Source organism: Onychomys torridus, chromosome 2 (genome assembly GCF_903995425.1).
Source record: "Onychomys torridus chromosome 2, mOncTor1.1, whole genome shotgun sequence".
Taxonomy (NCBI): domain Eukaryota; kingdom Metazoa; phylum Chordata; class Mammalia; order Rodentia; family Cricetidae; genus Onychomys; species Onychomys torridus.
This window is the reverse complement of record NC_050444.1, coordinates 142,443,979-142,462,046: the sequence shown is the minus strand read 5'-3', so window position 1 is coordinate 142,462,046 and position 18,068 is coordinate 142,443,979. Positions and strand designations below refer to the sequence as shown.

General features: G+C 45.4%; 1 protein-coding gene across 1 annotated transcript in view; it reads left to right on the top strand.

Annotated features, from left to right (window-relative positions):
• The first annotated feature begins 239 nt into the window (after window positions 1-239).
• The window catches only part of LOC118577995 (basic proline-rich protein-like), a 31,991-nt gene continuing 14,162 nt past the window's right edge, over window positions 240-18,068 (top strand). The window contains exons 1-2 of the mRNA XM_036178610.1: window positions 240-365; window positions 8,431-8,722. Of these exons, the coding sequence (XP_036034503.1) occupies window positions 240-365; window positions 8,431-8,722 (418 nt within the window). The remainder of the gene's footprint in view (window positions 366-8,430; window positions 8,723-18,068) is intronic.

The window sequence follows — 18,068 nt, the reverse complement described above, 5'->3', positions numbered from 1 at the left end:
GCTGTCTTCCTGACAAGCTGCACAGAGGAAATGCCTTCTTCATTGAACACTGGTCACATGTACAGACGAAGGTGAGCACAGGTCCCTCCAGCCATCGTAAGGAAACACTATCAATGTGTGAGGGAGGCTGGTCCCTGAAAACATCGAGTCACCAAAATTTTCCCTGCTATTTTATGAATTCCTTATGGCCTAAACCACATTCACTGGGACTTTTGATCCTCGATGCTCACAGCCCCCCGATGGGCGAGAGGGAGCCCCCGGAGCCTTTGTCTGCTTCTCACCTGCATCTCCGAGTTCTGGTTTCTCATTTCAAGGATGGTGTGAGGTGGTTGCTGGCCGTGACATCTGTGAAGTTCCTGCTACGGGCAACGCGGAGCCTCTGTGTGTGACTCTGGACCAACCCCCCAACTGCCAACACCTCAGCTTTTGCTCCCTCTGTACAAAGAGATAATGAATAATTTCCCCATGTGCAATTGTGATGATTACATAAGAGCTCATGCAAATCGCATGCTCAGGACAATGGCTGGCACACAGGCCAACTCAGAAAGCCGTACCCATTGTCATTTTTTTCTCTACACTCAAAGCTGTTGACTTTTGTCGGCTGCCTATTGTTTGAATGCAGCAGTGGAACCCAGGTTGCTGGAACACAGTTCCCTGGAGCCCTAAAGTGACCCAAAGGCCAGCTCTGTTAAGGCTCTGCCACCTGACAAGCTTGAGCTCAGCTTCTAGCTGTGTGACCTTGAGCAGCTTCATCTCCCTACACGTCCATTTCCTCATCTGTGAAACCAAGAAACAATACCTCCCCTGAAAGAGCGTCTGCAAAAGATTCACCTGGCACCAAGCCCAGTATAGCAGCAGGTTTTTGTTTTTGTTTTTTTTTTTTTTTTGCCAAGGGCCACATCAGAAGAAGGAATATTAGGGAATTGGCTTTGGTCCACTTAAAATCTCAAAGAATAAAGAAGCCTTTGTGACTTAAAGACCCCTGTCTCCTGCTTGTACTGTCCAGATCCCAGACCATCCAGGGGCCTTTGAACTCACTCAGTTTTGGCAGGAAGTAGACCCTTCCACAGCAGAGAGTTAGCCTTCCCTTCAGAAGGAATGGGGTGGGGGGTCCCCACCAAACGAGCACTGTGGCCTGGATGCTGGTCCTCACTTGTCCATGTTGGCTTCCTGTGTGACCTTGACCAAGGCCTGGGTCTCTCAGGATCCCACTGGCCTCATCTGTCCAGTGGAGCCAGACTCGATGACCTCGGCAGTCTTTTCTGCGGAGAGGCATTCTGGGATGCAGGAAGCAGGACTCCTGGCTGCTGGGGAGATCAAAGGATGTTCTCCCAGAGGAGACCTTGCAGCTGCCTGCCCTCTGAGTAGCTCTTGGCTTCCTGCTCTGAACAGCCTGCTGTGAAGCCCTGGGAACAGCAGAGGCCCCCACTGACGTCAGATGTTGGGTTTCCTCAACCTTCTTGCCCCAGTCCTGGGTCATGGGTTTGAGATTCTTGTTTGCATTTCTCTTGTGCTATTGAGTTCCAGGCACACCTGCCTGAACCTTAGGGCCCCGAGGAATTTGTGCTGTACCTTCGAAAAGCTCCTTTGGTCTCCATGGTTAATGATCTCATCTGTATTCTGACTGGCCGCTGAGACCAAATAGTGTCTACCAAGTCTGGCTTCTCATTGGTGTGAGAGATCTGTAGACGGGCTGGGTAGTCAAACAGTAGAGATATTCACATTCTGGAGAGGTTGAAGACACTGTAGCTTCCCAGTCCACGAAGCTGGATGTCTCAGCAGCCCTGATCTGGTGCTGAAAGCCTGGAAGAGTTCTAGAGAAGCCCTGGTCTGCTTTGGGAAGCCAGAGGAGCTGAGTTCTGACACTGGCAAGGCATCACAATAGAGGAGCTGCATGTATCAACAAGGATTGAAGGTGAGCGGCAGAAAGTGGCATCCTCCCCCGCCACCCCCCAGACATCTTTACATCTGGACCACTGCCAGAAGGGAATGCCCACTCTGAGAGAAGGTCCTACTCCTCTCAGTTAATCTGGAAATGCCCTCCCAGAGCCTGTCTCTTAGCTGATTCCAGATTCAGTCAAGTTGACAGTTGTCCCTCCATCTGGATCTCAGCTGGCTGTTCTCTCCTGGCTCTGGCCAGCACTTCTATGTTTTTGTCCATGCTGGGCTAGAGACAGGCCTGGCACTTTACTAGGCATCTGAGGAAGGCATTATCTGAGGGAACAGAGACCAGGAAGGTACGGTATCCTTTGGGGACCTGCCTCCTGTGCCTTGTTAAAAAGATAAATCGACAGTACCTGCTAAAGGAAGGACAGGGAGGCAGACTTCCTTCAGGACCGTCACCATGCATATGGACCACTGTAGTGGGAGCTGCGATGGGGGAGAAAGTTTAGACTCAGCCACAAGTGCGGTGGGAACAAGAGGGAATTTGTAGGCTGGGGCAGGGTGGCATCAGAGGGTTGAAAATGACTGAGAGGAAGTATCGGGGGAAGCTGGAGCTGATCTAACAGGCTTCTTCCTGGAGACAGGCCAGGATGCTCAGACATCAGCTGAGAGAGAGGGAAGATGGGGGCTGGTAGGATATCAAGGATGATCAGATATCCAGGGTGGGGCTTCTTGCCAACCTGACTTAGCCGGGTGCCTGTGAAATTGGATCTACAAGGGAACGTGAAGACAGGTCCAGGAGAGGCATCAGGAGCCTGCCTGAAGTTTGGGCCAGCCAAGACTTCCTCAGCCCTGTCCAGACTCTCCTCACTCACTCAATTATTTAGGGTGTTTGGGTATGCACAGGACAGAGATCTGCTGAAGACGCTTAGAGCCGAGGAAAGCCACTGATGACCGAGAGGGACATTCTACCAGATGTCACAGCAATGTCAGCACACGGACAGGCTGCAAGTCCTGACTGTGCCACTTTCTGCTTTAGCACAGAGCAAGTGAGGTCACCTCTTACCACGTCTACTTCCTTATCTACAGGGCAGGGTTTGGAATAACCCCTCATCCCTTGCATCGTTGGAGTCAGTGTGTAGAGACCTCAGCCCTCGGGAAGAAAATCGGCACGTGACATGAGCCAAGACAGAGACACACACATGTACAGTGCAGGTCCATGAAACAGTTCTTTTTACTACATGTGAAATGCTGTGATGGTTTTAGTTCAGTCTGTTCTAGAATAGTCTATTTATTTAAAAAAAAATATTGAGGGCTAGAGACACAGCTCCGTGATAGAACACTTGTTTAGCGTGTATAAGGAAGGCCCTAGGCTTAATCCTTGGGAGAGAGAGAGGGGAAAGAAGGGAAGGAGGGAGAGAGGGAAGGAGGGAAGGAGGGACGGACGGACAGAGGGAGGGGCGTAAATTTCTTCTATGGTACAGCATGGTGTCACATGTACTAGCATTCAGGAAGCTGAGGCAGGAGGATCATGAGTTTGAGACTAGTCTGGGCTACACAGCAAGTTCTTATTAAAACACAAACAAAGTGCTGAGTTTAACAATCACTTTGTGACCCCTTTCCTTGCTATAAGTTGGGTTTGAGTTTAAAATGTAGTACTGTTGGCCTGGAGAAGCAGCTTGGTGGGGGCAGTGCTGGGTGAACGAACCCAAGGACCTGAGTTTGGATCCCACACTCACGCTACAAGCCCACGCGTGCATGGAACTCCAGGGACCTGGGGCTGAGAACAGGAGGGTTGTTGGGGCTTACCAACTTCCCAGCCTAGCCAAAAACAAACAAACAAACAAACAAACAAACAAAACAAAGAAGAAGTGTCAGGGAGAGACCTTGACTCAAGAGAATAAGGCAGAGAATGAGAGGGTACTTAGATGTAAAATGATCAAAGTAACTTTCACATATATGTACACACACACACATACACACACACACACACAAAATGAAAACAAGCAAGCTGGAATATGATGAAACAACCGAACAAGTAAAGGAGACAAAGGAACACATGTAGACACAGAGACACGCATGTTCACACACATGGGAATCCTACAAAAACCCCAAACCAGAAGACACGGTATATACACAAAGGACCCGTAAGGTAGAGAAGTGCCCTGACAACATCATGAGACAAAGAACCTCCAGAGACGCCAGTGAGTTTGTCTTCTGTTGGCCATCTACTGCTGGGTGTGGGGCCTGCCCTTAAGTGTGGCTTGCTTCCCCAGTGAGACTCCCTTTGAGAAGACTGGTTTTTCATTTGCAAGTGGCTTTCAGTTGGACATAGCTTCTGGGTTAGGGATGGGGCCATGTGTCAGCTTCTCCTTTCAGGTCCACTTCCCCTTTCAGACCTGCGCAGGCGCTGTGCATGCTGTCTCCGTGAGTTCATGTGTGTGCCAACCCTGTTGTTTCTAGAAGGCCTTAATCCTAGAATAATCAGTGTTCTCCATCCCCTCTGGCTCTTAAACTCCTTCCACATTCTCTTCTCCCTGGTTCCCTGGGCCCTGAGGGGAGGGAGAGGGATTTGATGGAGACACCCCTTGTGGGACTGAATGTTCAAAGGTCTCTCAGTCTCTGTGCATTGTCCGGCTGTGGAGGGCCGCCAATAGCCTTGGCAATAGCCTGGGTTGTTTGGGGGATTCCATGGAACCCATTTGGCCAAAAATTAGATTAGATGCAACCTAGTCCCAGGACAGGAAGCTTCATTTGTCCAGCTGGGGCTCTGTCTTATTTGGTGATTGTTATTTGGTGGTTTCACTTAGATCCCCTTCATATATGTGTATTTTAGGGAGCTTCTACTGTATCAGGTGTCCATATGACTCCTCAAATAGCCCTTGGTGTTGGATGTCTCTCCCTATATTCTTGCCATCAGTATTTCTTGCTTCCCCATCCCTGTTTGATCCTCCCGATCTAGCACCCCCACCTACCCATAACTGTTCATTCTATTTTCCCTTCCTAGAGAGATCTATCCCTCTGCTCTAGCCCCTTACTTTCTACCTAAACTCTATGGTTATATGGATTGTAGCTTGCTTATCAATGACTTAACAGCTAACATCCACATATAAGTGAATATATTTCATATTTGTCTCTATGGGTCTGAGTTACCTTATTCAGGATGATTTTTTCTAGTTCTCTCCATTGACCTGCATATTTCATTTTTTTATGGTTCAGTAATGTTCCATTTTTTTTTAAATCCATTCATCCACTGGCAGACATCTAGGTTGTTTCCAATTTCAAGCTATTAGGAATAGAGCAGTAATGCACATGGCTGAGCAGGTCCTTCTGTATTAGGATGAAGTGTCCTTTTGGTATATTCCCAAGAGCGGTATAGCTGGATCTTGAGGTAGATGGGTTTCTATCTTTCAGATGAACCACCACACTGGTTTCCATAGTGACTATACAAGCTTGCATTCCCACCAACAATGGATAAGTTCCCCTTACTCCACATTCTTACCGGCATGATCTCTCATTTGGTTTTGTTGTTGCTGTTTGTTTTGTTTTGTTTTGTTGGGATCTTGGCCATTCTGGTTGGTGTTAAGATGAAATTTCAAAGTAGTTTTGATTTTCATTTTCCTAATGACTAAGCAAGTTGAGCATTTCTTTAAGTGTTTCTCAGACATTTGAGATTCCTCTTTTGAGAACTCTCTGCTTAGAGATGTACCCCATTTTAAAATTGAGTTATTTGTTTTCTCAGTTCCTAGTTTATTTAAATATATATTTTGGATATTAGCCTTCTATTGGTGTAGTTGGTAAGAAGTCTTTTTCCATTCTGAAGGCTGCCTCTTTGTCCTAATGATGGTGTTCTTTGTCTTACAGAAGATTTTCAGTTTCACAAGGCCCCATTTATTATTTATTGTTCTAAGTGCCTGTGCTAATGGTGTTCAGTTCAGAAAGTTTTTTCTTGTGCCATTGAGTTCAAGACTATTCCCTTCTTTCTCTTTTATCAGATTCAGTGTATCTGGCCTTCTATGAGGTTTTTGATCCACTAACTGTTGAGTTTTATGCAGGGTAGCAAGTATGGTTCTATTTGCATTCTTCTACATGTAGCCATCTAATTTCACCAGCACCACTTGTTGAGGGTGGTGTCCTTTGTCCAGTGTGTGTTTCTGGCTTCTTTATAAAAAACCTCAGGTGCCCGTAGGTGTGTGGACCTGTTTCTGGGTCTTCAATTCCATTGATCGCTGTGTCTGTTTTTGTGGCAATACCATGCTCTTTTTACTACTATAGCTCTGAAGTACAGTTTGAGACTGGGGTTGGTGATACCTCCAGCAGTTCTTTTATCATTCAGGAATGTTTTTGCTATCCTTGGGTTTTTGTGTTCTGTGAATACTTGTGTGGGAACTTTGATGGGATTGCTTTGGATCTATAGCTTGCTTTTGGCGTGGTAGTCATTTTTACATATTAATTCTACTGATCCATGAATATGAGAGATCTTTTGATTTTCTGATATCTTCTTCAATTTCTTTCTTCAGTGTCTTCAGGTTATTTTTTTTTTTTAATACAAGCGTTTCACTTGCTTGGATAGAGTAACCCCGAGATATTTTATATTATTTGAGGCTATTGTGAAAGGTATTGTTTCCCTTATTTCCTTCTCAGTTCATTTGTCGTGCGTGTACAGGAAGGCTGTTGATTTCTGTGTGTTAATTTTGTACCCTGCTACTTTGCCGAAGATGTTTATTAGCTACAGAAGTTTCCTAGTGGAATTTTGGGGGTCGCTTACGTATACTGTTGTACCATCTGCAAATAAAGATAATTTGCCTTCTCCCCTTCCTGCTGTACCCCTTGATCTCCTCAGTTGTCTTATTGCTCTAGCTGATACTTCAAGTACTGTGTTGGGTAGGAATGGAGAGAGTGCACCAACTTGTCTTATTCCTGATTTGAGGGGGATTGTTTCGAGTTTTCTTCATTTAAGTTGATGTTGGGTATGGGCTTTCTTTAATAGCCTTTATTATGTTGAAGTATGTCCTGTGTATCTCTAATCTCTCTAGTATTTTTATTATGAAGGTGTGTTAGATTTTTGTCAAAAGCTTTTTAAAAAGATTTATTTATTTGTTATATATACAGTATTTAGTTTGCATGTACGTCTGCAGGCCAGAAGAGGGCACCAGATCTCATTATAGATGGTTGTGAGCCACCATGTGGTTGCTGGGAATTGAACCCAGGACCTCTGGTAGAGCAGCCAGCACTCTGGTGGCACATTTTTAAAGTATGCTCTTGCCACATGGTGGTGATGCACACCTTTAATACCAGCACTTAGGAGGCAGAGGCAGGCGTATCTCTGAGTTCGAGGCCAGCCTGGGCTACAAAGTGAGTTCCAGGAAAAGCTCCAAAGCTATACAGAGAACCCATGTCTCAAATTAATCAATCAATCAATCAATTAATTAATTATATCCTTATTCTCTGGATTTCCTTGGTATCTGTGGTTATATCCTCCTTTTGGTTTCTGATTTGTTAATTTGGATCTTCTCTCTGCCTTTTAGTTAATTAGGCTGAGAGTTTGCAGTCTTACTGATTTTTCTCAAAGAATCAATTCATTGTTTTATTGATTCTTTGTATTGTATTGTTTTTTTTTTTTTGCTTGTTAGTTTGTTTCTATTTTATTGATTTCATCCCTGAGTTTGGTTATTTCTTGCCTTATGGTGCCCTTCCTCCATTCCTCCCTTTCTTCCTTCCTTTACTTTTTTTTAAGAGAGAGCATCATTTTCCTTTTACATTTCATTAAAAAAAAAAAACCCCACCTGTAATCTCTGGAATTTCACTGGCTTCTCCATGCCCCCCCCCACAACATAATGTTTTTATAAGCATTTTATACGATGCACCCTGACTACACTGGCTTCCCATTCCTCCCAGGTCCACCCTCTCATTCTTGTGACCTCCCACCACCCCACCACCGCAAAAGAAAGAAAGAAAGAAAGAAAGAAAGAAAGAAAGAAAGAAAGAAAGAAAGAAAGAAAAGACAAGACAAGAAAAACATACACCAGGTCCAATTTGTGTTGCCCATATACTCACTGGAGCATACTCAAACTCCCAGTGCCAGCCCCTTAAAGGAAACTGAGCCCTTTGCCCTCTCCAATGCCTGCCAGTAGCCATCAACTGTGAAGAGCTGCCCTTCAGCGTCTTTATCACAATTTTTAAGGACTCTCTTCAATCACTTTTTGTCTGGATTGTTTTGTTTTCGTTGTTTTGGGCCGGGGTGGGGTCAGGGATATTGTCACAAGAGCCTTCAATGGCTCTCATTCTCAGTTATGAGTCTGCAGTCATTGCTATCACGGTAAAAGAAGCTTCCTTGTCTGTAACGGTCAGCCGCAGCATGGACCATGGACTTCCACACGGTTTCCTTCAGAATCACTGACCACAGACATCAACATGGACACCAGAGGCAGCACAGATCACAGACACCAACCTGGCTTCAGGCTGCAGCACAGATCGTGGAGGGCTTTTGAGGAGGCATAATCCAGTAAATGAACCGTTCTTCATCTCAGACATCTTGTTGCTCAGAGCCGGGGTGATCGTGTGACGGGGCAGCGTGTTCCGGGACAGTACATGCAGGAGCACCAGGCTACTGCACACTATCCTGCTCTCAGCACGGGTTGCCCTGCCGGTACCCCTGGCATGATGATCATGTGTGCAGCCCGTGGGCAGCCCCATAGCTTCATGCTCTCCTCCCCTCAGCAGGGCGAGCAATGCCAGCAGCAGCAGTCTCCAGAATGGCCAAGGACCAACCCTACTGGACATGCTCCTTTGTCCAACATGGCTGCACTCCCATACCTGCTGCCCCGTGGAATCTCCAGTACCACTCCATTTCTGCCATCCTTTTCTCCAGTTTCATGAAACCACTTTTAAAAACGCATCTTCCTGTAAGACTAGCCTCGTGGTGTGTGTGTGTGTGTGTGTGTGTGTGTGTGTGTGTGTGTGTGTGTTTGCGCGTGCGCGTGCGCACGCGCACGCACTCTCTGTCTGCACACCAAAAGAAGGCATCAGATCTCATTACAGATGGTTGTGAGCCACCATTGTGGTTGCTAGGAATTGAACTCAGGATTTCTGGATGAGGCAGCCAGTGCTCTTAACCACTGAGATTGGCCTCTTTTTGTTGCTGTGATTGGTTTAATAAAGAAGCTGACTGGCCAATAGGTGGACAGGATGAGATTAGGCAGGAGAACCAGACTAAGAACACTGGGAAGAAGAAGGGCAGAGAGAGGAGTTGCCAGCCAGACACAGAGAGGAAACAGGAAGTGAAAGATGAAAGAGGGGTAACACCACATGGCAGAATGTAGATGAATATAAATGGGTTAATTTAAGTTGTAGGAGCTAGTTAGTAATAAGCCTGAGCTATCAGCTGAGCATTTATAATTAATAATAAGTCTTTGAGTGGTTATTTGGGAAGTGGCTGGCAGAACAGAGCTGATGGAGATCCCAACCAAAAACTCTGCCTACATTCCAGAGATACTGCATGCTCTGCAGGCTCTGCCTCCTCAACCACATACCCCCTGGAAGCCTCCTTGGGTCTCTCAGGCTCCTCTGAGCGGTCCTGTGACCCCACAGGTGTCACCAGCTGCTACCGTCTTAAATCCAGGAATCAAGACTCCTGGTGTTATCTCTTGGAGTTTTCAGGTGGGATGTTAACCTCCTTGTGTGTGGGTTGATACAGGACTTGAGTGACTTTGTGTTTGGTGCATAGGTGTTAAAAATTGTAATATCCTTTTGGTGGATTTTTCCATTGTAGTATCCTTCCCCATCTCTTCTGATTAGTTTTGGTTTGAAGCCTATTTCATCAGATATTAAAATGACTACACCATCTTCCTTTTTAGGTCAGTTTGCTTAGAATATATTTTTTATATCCTTTTACCCTGAGGTGATATCTCTCTTTGATGTTAAGGTGTGTTTCTTGGATGCAGCAGAAGGATAGATCTTGTTTTTTAATCCAGTCTCTTATTCTGTGTCTTTTTATTAGGGGATTGATGTTATCAGTGAGTAGTATTTATTGATTCTTGTTATTTTTGTCAAGGTGGTGTGCCCCCCCCTCAATTCTTTTGATTTGCTGGTCTGATATTATTTATCCCTTGTCTTTCATGAGTGTGGTTAGCCTCTTTAGGTTGAAGTTTTCCTTCTAACACCTATGTAGTGCTGGATTTGTTGAAAGTTATTGCTCAGATTTGGGTTTTTTTTTTTTAAATGTCTTTCTTTTTCCTTATATTGTGATTGAGTAATCAGGGCTGGCCTCCGTGGTCTCTTAGGGTTTGTAGAACATTTGTCCAGCTCCTTCTGGCTTTTAGAGTCTCCGTTGAGAGGTCAGGTGTAATTCTAATAGGTCTTCTTATACCTTATACTTCTTACTTGGTCTTTTTTCTCTTGCAGCTCTTAATATCTTAATATCAACACATTTAGTGCTTTGGTTATTATGTGACATGGGGAATTTCTTTTCTGGTCCAGTCTATTTGATGCTTTACATGTTTCTTGTACCTTGATAGGCATCTCCTTCTTTAGGTTAGGGAATTTTTTTTTCCTGCGATTTCAACATAAAGTATTGTCTGTGAGTCTGACCTAGGTCTCTTCTCCTTCCTCTATTCCTGTTACTTGTGGGTTTTCTCTTTTTATAGCGTCCCAGATTTCCTGGATGTTTTGGGCCTGGATGTTTTAGACCTAACATTTTCTTTGGCTGAGGTATCTATTTCTTTTGTCTTCGGTTACTGAGATTCTCTTCCATCTCTTATATTCTGCTGGGAAGGTTGGCCTCTGCAGTTCTGTTTGAGTTTCCTTTTCAGTTTTCCCTCAGTTTGGGCTTTCTTTATTGGTTCTATTTCCATTTGCACGTCTCAAGCTAGCTTCTTCATTTCATTCCACTCCTCACTTGTGTGTTCACAATAAATTTCTATTTCTGTAATAGATTTATGCGTTTCCTCTTTCAGGACCTCTAACATACTCATAAAGGCTCTTTTGAGGTCACTGTCTTGTGCTTCCACTATGCCTATGCATGTCTCAGGGCCTGCTGTGGCAGGCTTTCTGGCCTCTAGTGGAGACATATTGTCCTGGGTGTTCTTAGTTGTGTTTTTACACTGGGTTTGGGATGATTGTCGTTCTGGGTGCTGCTGTCTTGTCTTGTCTTTGTTAGGTGTGTGTTCCATTCCTTGGTTTCTGTTGCACTCTCTGAATCTTTGGAGAGTGTGGTGGCTATGGGTTGCCTGGTAGGTGTCTTTGTTAGGGTTTTATTGCTGTGCAGAGACACCATGGCAACTCTCATAAAGGAAAACATTTAATTGGGTGGCTTGCAGTTCAGAGGTTTAGTCCATTATCCTCATGGCAGGAAGCAAGTAGACATGGTGCTGGAGAGGTAGCTGAGAGTTCTACATCCAGATGGGCGGGCAGCAGGAAGAGAGAGAGAGACACTGGGGGGCCTGGCTTGGACTTCTGAAACTCCAAAGCATATCCCCAGTGATACACTTCCTCCAACAAAGCCATACCTACTCCAACAAGGTCATACCTCCCAAGAGAGCCACTCCGGGTGATTTTATCAGGGCCATTTTCTTTCAACCCACCACAGCAGGGAATGTCTCTGAGACCCTGCTAGGTTTGGTCACTGGGGGTTCCAGTTAGAATGTGTTTTTTGGTATTGAGAGATGACACTTAGGCAGGGAGATGGGGTAGAAGTGGAGGGATATGCTGAGGGGATCCATGGGAGGATGAAAGCAGGGTGTGCCTCCAGGGCCTGCTTCCCTGGCTTATCTGCTTCCCTACCCAGTGTGTTCCCAGAGAGTGGCTGCAGAAGTTGGCAGCTGAGACGATGGGATGGGTGGTGAGGGAGGCTGCAGGGGAAGAGCTGCATGGTCTGCTGGAGATGGGAAGAGAGAGGAAGAGAAGGCCGCTGCAGGTGGGCTGCTACAGAGCTGGGGATGAGATTAGATGTGGAGAAGAGGAGGGAGAGTAAAGTCTGAAAATAGCCTACCTGCTTCCCTAGCTTTATCAATTCCCATGACTGGGTAATCTATAATGGGCATAAAGTTATTTGCTCATAGCTCTAATGCATGGGAAATCTGATATTTGTCGTCAGATTTTTCTTTGGGCCATCAGCTCACAAATAATGACACAAAGATTTATTATTAATTATGAAAGCTTAGCCATTAGCTTTGGCTTGTCCCATTACCTCTTAAAACTTAAATTAACCCATATTTTTATTAATCTATATTCTACCTCATGGCTTTTACCTCTCTTCTATTCTGTGTGTCTGACTCATTCCACATCTCCATGGCATCTCCTCTGTGACTCAATTATCTCCTCTTCCTCTCTCTGCCTGGAAATCCCATCTATCTCTTCTACCTAGCTATTGACTGTTCAGCTTTTAACTACAACAGTCACAGCAATGTATCTCTACACAGTGTACAAATATTCTGTAACATTTCCCCCTTTTTGTCTAAATAAAAAGGAAAGGTTTTAACTTTAACATAGTAAAACTGTTCACAATAAGAACAATTATCAGGTAAGGATTACATTCACAATGTCCAGTCCATTTGTATTTGGCAAATTTGGAGAGGTTATTATCTATTTTACCTTGATGAATCCAATGTTTCATACCTAAACCATTTTTATCATAACTTGTATTACCATCCTAAAAATATCCTTTTAGAGCTTAAACCATTTTCTTAGATAAACAACTCGGCTTCTATGTTTCTCAACCTTTATAAACGTTACATCTCTTATGTGAGTTTTTTGGCAGCCATGAGAGCAGTCTTGAAGCGTGATAATATGGTGGAAGGGAGTGCAGTGAGACTGAGCTGCCTCTTTTGTAACAGTCCCCCATGACCCTGGAAGCCCCTGTGACCTCACCACACTCAAAAGTCTCACCTCTTCATACTGGTTACAATGGTAATTGAGTCCAACCTGAATTTTAGAGGGGACATTTGAATCATAGACCTCAACCCATGCCAGGGTCATTTATTATCTACATTTTTACAAGTATGATTCCTGTTTTTAATAAATAAATAAAACCCTTTAACTAAAAACATAAATCAAAACAGAATTCACCTTGAAACTGGACTTGCAGTCTCTCGATCTGTGGAAAGCCGGCCCGAGTTGTGTTCCCTCAGCTAGACCAATCACGTTAGCTGAAGAGAAGCCAAGTGCAGCGATTGGCTACCCTGGGCTCGGGAAAACGGGATCATATAGCTAGAGCAAAGGGAGAGAGATTCTACAGACCCTCTCCCTTAATCATATATTGAAGTCCTAGACCCAGGTAATTATAGTTAAATGAGGTCACAAGGATGGGGTCCGAATCCCACAGGACTGAGGGGAGTGGGGCTGTCTCTGATGCTTTTGCCTGCTCTTGGGACCCTTTATTTCTGTTTTAAGGTTTCTATTGCTGTGCAGAGGCACCATGACCATGGCAACTCTTATAAAGGAAAAATATTTAATTGAGGTGGCTTACATTTTCAGAGGTTTAGTCCATTATCTTCATAGTGCAACATGGTGGCATGCAGGCAGGCATGGTGCTGGAGAAGTACCCAAGTGTCCTGCATCTTTACTTGCAGGTGACAGGAAGTGGCCTGGGACACTGGGCGGGGCTTGAGCATTTGAGACCTCAAAGCCTGCCTCCACACTTCCATCAACAAGACCACACCTACTTCAACAAGGCCACACCTCCTAATAGTGCCATTCCATTTGGGGGCCATTCTTTTCAAACCACCACATCCTCCTACTGGGTTCCCTCATCCAGCCTGATTTGAGGGGTTGTGCCTAGTCTTATTGCATCCCTGGGATGTCTGGTCTTTTCTGAAGGAAAAAGGAGGAGTGGTGAATCTGGGGGAGGGGGAGGTAGGGGGAATGGGAGGAGTGGAGGGGAGATGGGAGGACTGGAGGGGAGATGGGAGGAATAGAGGGGAATGGGAGGAGTAGAGGGGAATGGGAAGAGTAGAGGGGAATGGGAGGAATAGAGGGGAGATTGGAGGAGTGGAGGGGAGTGGGAGGAGGGGAGGGGAGTGGGAAGAGTAGAGGGGAATGGGAGGAATAGAGGGGAGATTGGAGGAGGGGAGGGGAGTGGGAGGGGAGGGGAGACTGCAGTCAGAATGTACTGTGTGGAGATGACTGAAGAAAAGGAAAAAGGGGTAGGAAGAAGAGGGTTGTGTTATCCACCCTCTGTGCACAAAGAGAAAGGGGAAATAATGGGACAGCTTTCCTCACAGGCTGCAGAGACACCTCCTCAGAATCCATCCCTGTGGTACCTTGATATTGAGTTTCCATCCTCCAGACCTGTGGAATGGAACACTTGCTGTCTAATCTACTTGGTCTATAGGTTTTTGTTATGACAGCCCGGACAGATGGATACAGACGTGGTTTCCCAAAGTGCATGGGTCACCTGAGCGCAGGGTTGGGGTGGAGGTGGCAGGGGTTGGGTGGAAGTGGCAGGAGTGGGGTGGAGGTGGCAGGGGTAGGGTGGAGGTGGCAGGGGTTGGGTGGAAGTGGCAAGGGTGGGGTGGCTTAGGGCTGGGAGAAACACTGTGAGCCAGGCAACACTCTCTACTCCAAGTTTGTGCCTGCAGCACTATCACCAAATGTTGCCAGGGGGAGTACATACGGGAATATGGGTAAGGTGAGGCAGAACCACACTCCAATAGGGGTCTGTAGATGAGGTGGCTCTCACTTGCTCTCCCCTCCCCCAGTGCTCCTGCACATGGGCTCCCACAGTGACTCCACACACTTCTTCTGGGGTCCTTTAGGTCATTTAATCAAGGTGTTGGTGCATATGCACACAGTGTGCTCAGACACACATGGAAAATCAGTAAAGTACTCAAAAGACAGTTGGGAATGTGTCAAAGGGCAAAGGCGCTAACTCGAAGGGGTTTCCACTGGTCAAATCAAGGACAACTTGAAATCAAAATTAATAATGATAGGGCCAGGGAGATGACTCAGGGAGTAAAGTGCTTACCTCACAAGCGTGACATGAAGTTTGACACTCAGAATTCCCCATAAACCTGATACACAGAAAAAACTGGAGGTGGTGGCACACACCTGTAATCCTAGCACTGGGAGGCAGAGACTGGCAAACCCTTGATACTTGATGGTCAATCATCCTAGTGAGAGACCCTTCTCAGAAAAAGAAAAGAGAAAGAAAGAAAAGGAAAGGAGAGAGAAGAGAAACAGGAGAAGGAGAAAGAAAAAGAAAAAGAAAAAAGGAAAATGTGGTGGTATTGTGTTCCTCAAAATATTGTGCACTCTAATAAACTTATCTGGAGTCAGAGAACAGAACAGCCACTAGATACAGAGGCCATAAAATAGTGGCACACATGCCTTTAATCCTAGCATTCCAGAGGCAGAGATCTGCCTGGATCTCTGAGTTCAAGGCCACACTAGAAACAGCTAGGCATGGTGACTATCACACCTTTAATCCCAGGAAGTGATGGCAGAAAGCAGAAAGGTATATAAGGCATGAAAAAACAGGAACTAGAGCTGGTTAAGCTTCAGGCTTTTGAGAAGCAGTTCCGCTGTGTAGTGGGTAGCCATTCCACTTTGACCTGGAAGTTCCAACCCCCACTGAGGCTTCTACAAGGTGGGGCAGAGAGAGGACCCTGAAGAGCTGAGATCCAGATGCACCAGCTCTCTTGGTTCCTGGACCTTGGATGCTGGAGGTAGACCAAGCAGAGTTCTCCAGAGAACACAGCCGGACGGCGCTACACCTTTCCCAGACAGACCCTGTTACCTATCCTCATTTGTGAATTACCACACAAAATAAACCTCACTTTTAACTACATGAAGTTGCCTTAATAATTTCTCCAATACTGCTGAGGACGTGCTAGGCAATATTACCCTACTGAGCTATACCCCAATCTCCACTGGTAAATTTTAATAACTTAGTAAATGCTGTACCCAAAGTGCATTGTGAGTTTAGCTTGGTATCTTTGTGCATCCTGTAGTCCCAGCAGCCTAGGCTGATGCAAGAGTAATACAAAGTTGAGGCACTGCATGGTTCTTTTCATTCTGAGACTCTAGCCCTAAAAACAAAAACAAAAACAAAGAAAGAAAAAAAAAGAGCCAGGTAGTAATGCATGCCTTTAATCCCAGCACTTGGGAGGCAGAGGCAGGCAGATCTCTGAGTTTGAGGCCAGCCTGGTCTACAGAGTGAGTTCCAGGACAGCCAGGACTACACAGAGAAACCCTGTCTCAAAAAAAAAAAACAACTCCCAAAAAATCATGAGGCTACGATAAGCCAGATTCATAGTCAACTGCAGTGGCATATGTGGATTCTGCCAAAGGGGCCTGTGTGCTTTTCACCTGCTCTGTGACGTGGCCTTTGCCAGCTCGGGTGCAGGCTGTCTCCAGCCCCTGTTGTGTTATGCATCCCTGTGTGTGAAGAGGACACTGGAAAACAGGCTAGCAGAATGACGACCAAGAGACTGAAGATTCTAGCATCTGTGTGACCTGGAGTTTTTCTCTCCCACAGGTGACACTGTGGGGCACTTGGGGGACGCTCACTCATGCTTTTCAGTCCTGCTTCACTGATGGGAAGCGCTACAGAATACAGTTAGGAGAGTGAAAAGCCTTCCACAGACAAAAGCGATGTCTCTGCACGGAACCGAGCCTGCAGCAGAGAACGCTGGTGTGTGGAAAGTTAACCTCGCGTTTGAAGTGGGGTGTCGTCTGAAGGGAAAGCCCTTCAAGTTTGTGGAGTTTGTGCTCTGCCAAACCAGATGGCTTTTTCCACCCACTGAGATGTCTTTTTTTTTCAAGTGGGAAGTTTCAGAGGAGGTCAATCAGACACAAAAATATTCGGGATCCACTGCAATCAGCCGTTTCAGTAAAACAGCAAGCTTTGACGAAATTGCTCCTCATGGGTTGGTTCCAGCGGTCCGCTGGCTATGCACTGGACGGCAATGTGAAGTAAGTGAGCGTTTACACAGTAAGAACAATCAACCAGCAAAGGGAGCTGCAGAAAAACAGCAGAGCTAGTCTTAGGCTGTCAGAAGAGATACGAGGGAAGTCCTGATAGGCACAGGCATCTTCATCAAGAATAGGATCCTCTTAGAGACTAGAGAGGATCAATTAATCCAGGCTGGCCTCAGTTAATACCAGTGTGCAGCCATTTTTAATGTTCTTGCAAAAGAGAAACACAACAGTCTTTTTAATCTATTTATGTGTGTGTGAGTTTTGAGGTAAGAAGACAACTTATAGGAGTAGGTTCTCTCCTGCAGCCAGGTTTATCCTTGGGATTGAAATCAAATTTTCAGGCTTGGTGGCAATACTTTTGCCCACTGAGCCATCTGACTGTTTTTTTTTGTTTTGTTTTGTTTTTTTGTTTTTTTTTTTGTTTTTTTTTTTTTGTTTTTTTTTTTTTTTTTGTGTGTGTGTGTGTGTGTGTGTGTTTTATTGGGTTTTTTTTGGTGATTTTTTAACCATATAATGGAAATAGTTGATGAATTTGTGGTGTGCATTAAATTAACTTTTTTTTTTTTTTGAAACAGTGTTTCTCTGTGCAGTTTTGGTGCCTGTCCTGGATCTCGCTCTGTAGACCAGGCTGGCCTTAAACTCACAGAGATCTGCCTGGCTTTGCCTCCCAAGTGCGGGGATTAAAAGTGTGCACACCACTGTCCGGCTATTTGTGTGTGTATGCATGTGGTATATGCATCTCTGTGTGTGGGTTTGCATGTGTGTTTGTGCATGTTTATAGAGGCTAAAGGTTGACATCAGGTTTATGTATTTATGTTTTATTTGCTGAGACAATATCTCCCACAGAACCCAGAACTCACTGGTTGTTGTTTGAATCTTAGGTAGTCTTTTAATAAAAAACCCAGATCCAGATACAGGGTGAAAGCTGAAAGATCAGAGAAACAGAGCAAGCCACAGCCACCACCTATTACCTCATCAACTCCACAAATCCTCTAACTGAAATCCTCTGAGTCCTTACCCAAAAGGGTCTCAGCTGAACTGCTTTAGTTCCTGTCTCCTCACGCTTTATAACCTTTCTCTGCCCTGCATCACTTCCTGGGATTAAAGGCGCTTGCGTGTGCTTCCCAGTACTGGAATTAAAGGTGTGTGCCACCACTGCCTGGCTCTGTTTCCAGTGTGGTCTTGAACTCACGAGATCCAGATGGATCTCTGCCGCCCAAATGATAGGATTAAGGGTGTGTGCCACCACTGTCTGGCTTCTATGTCTA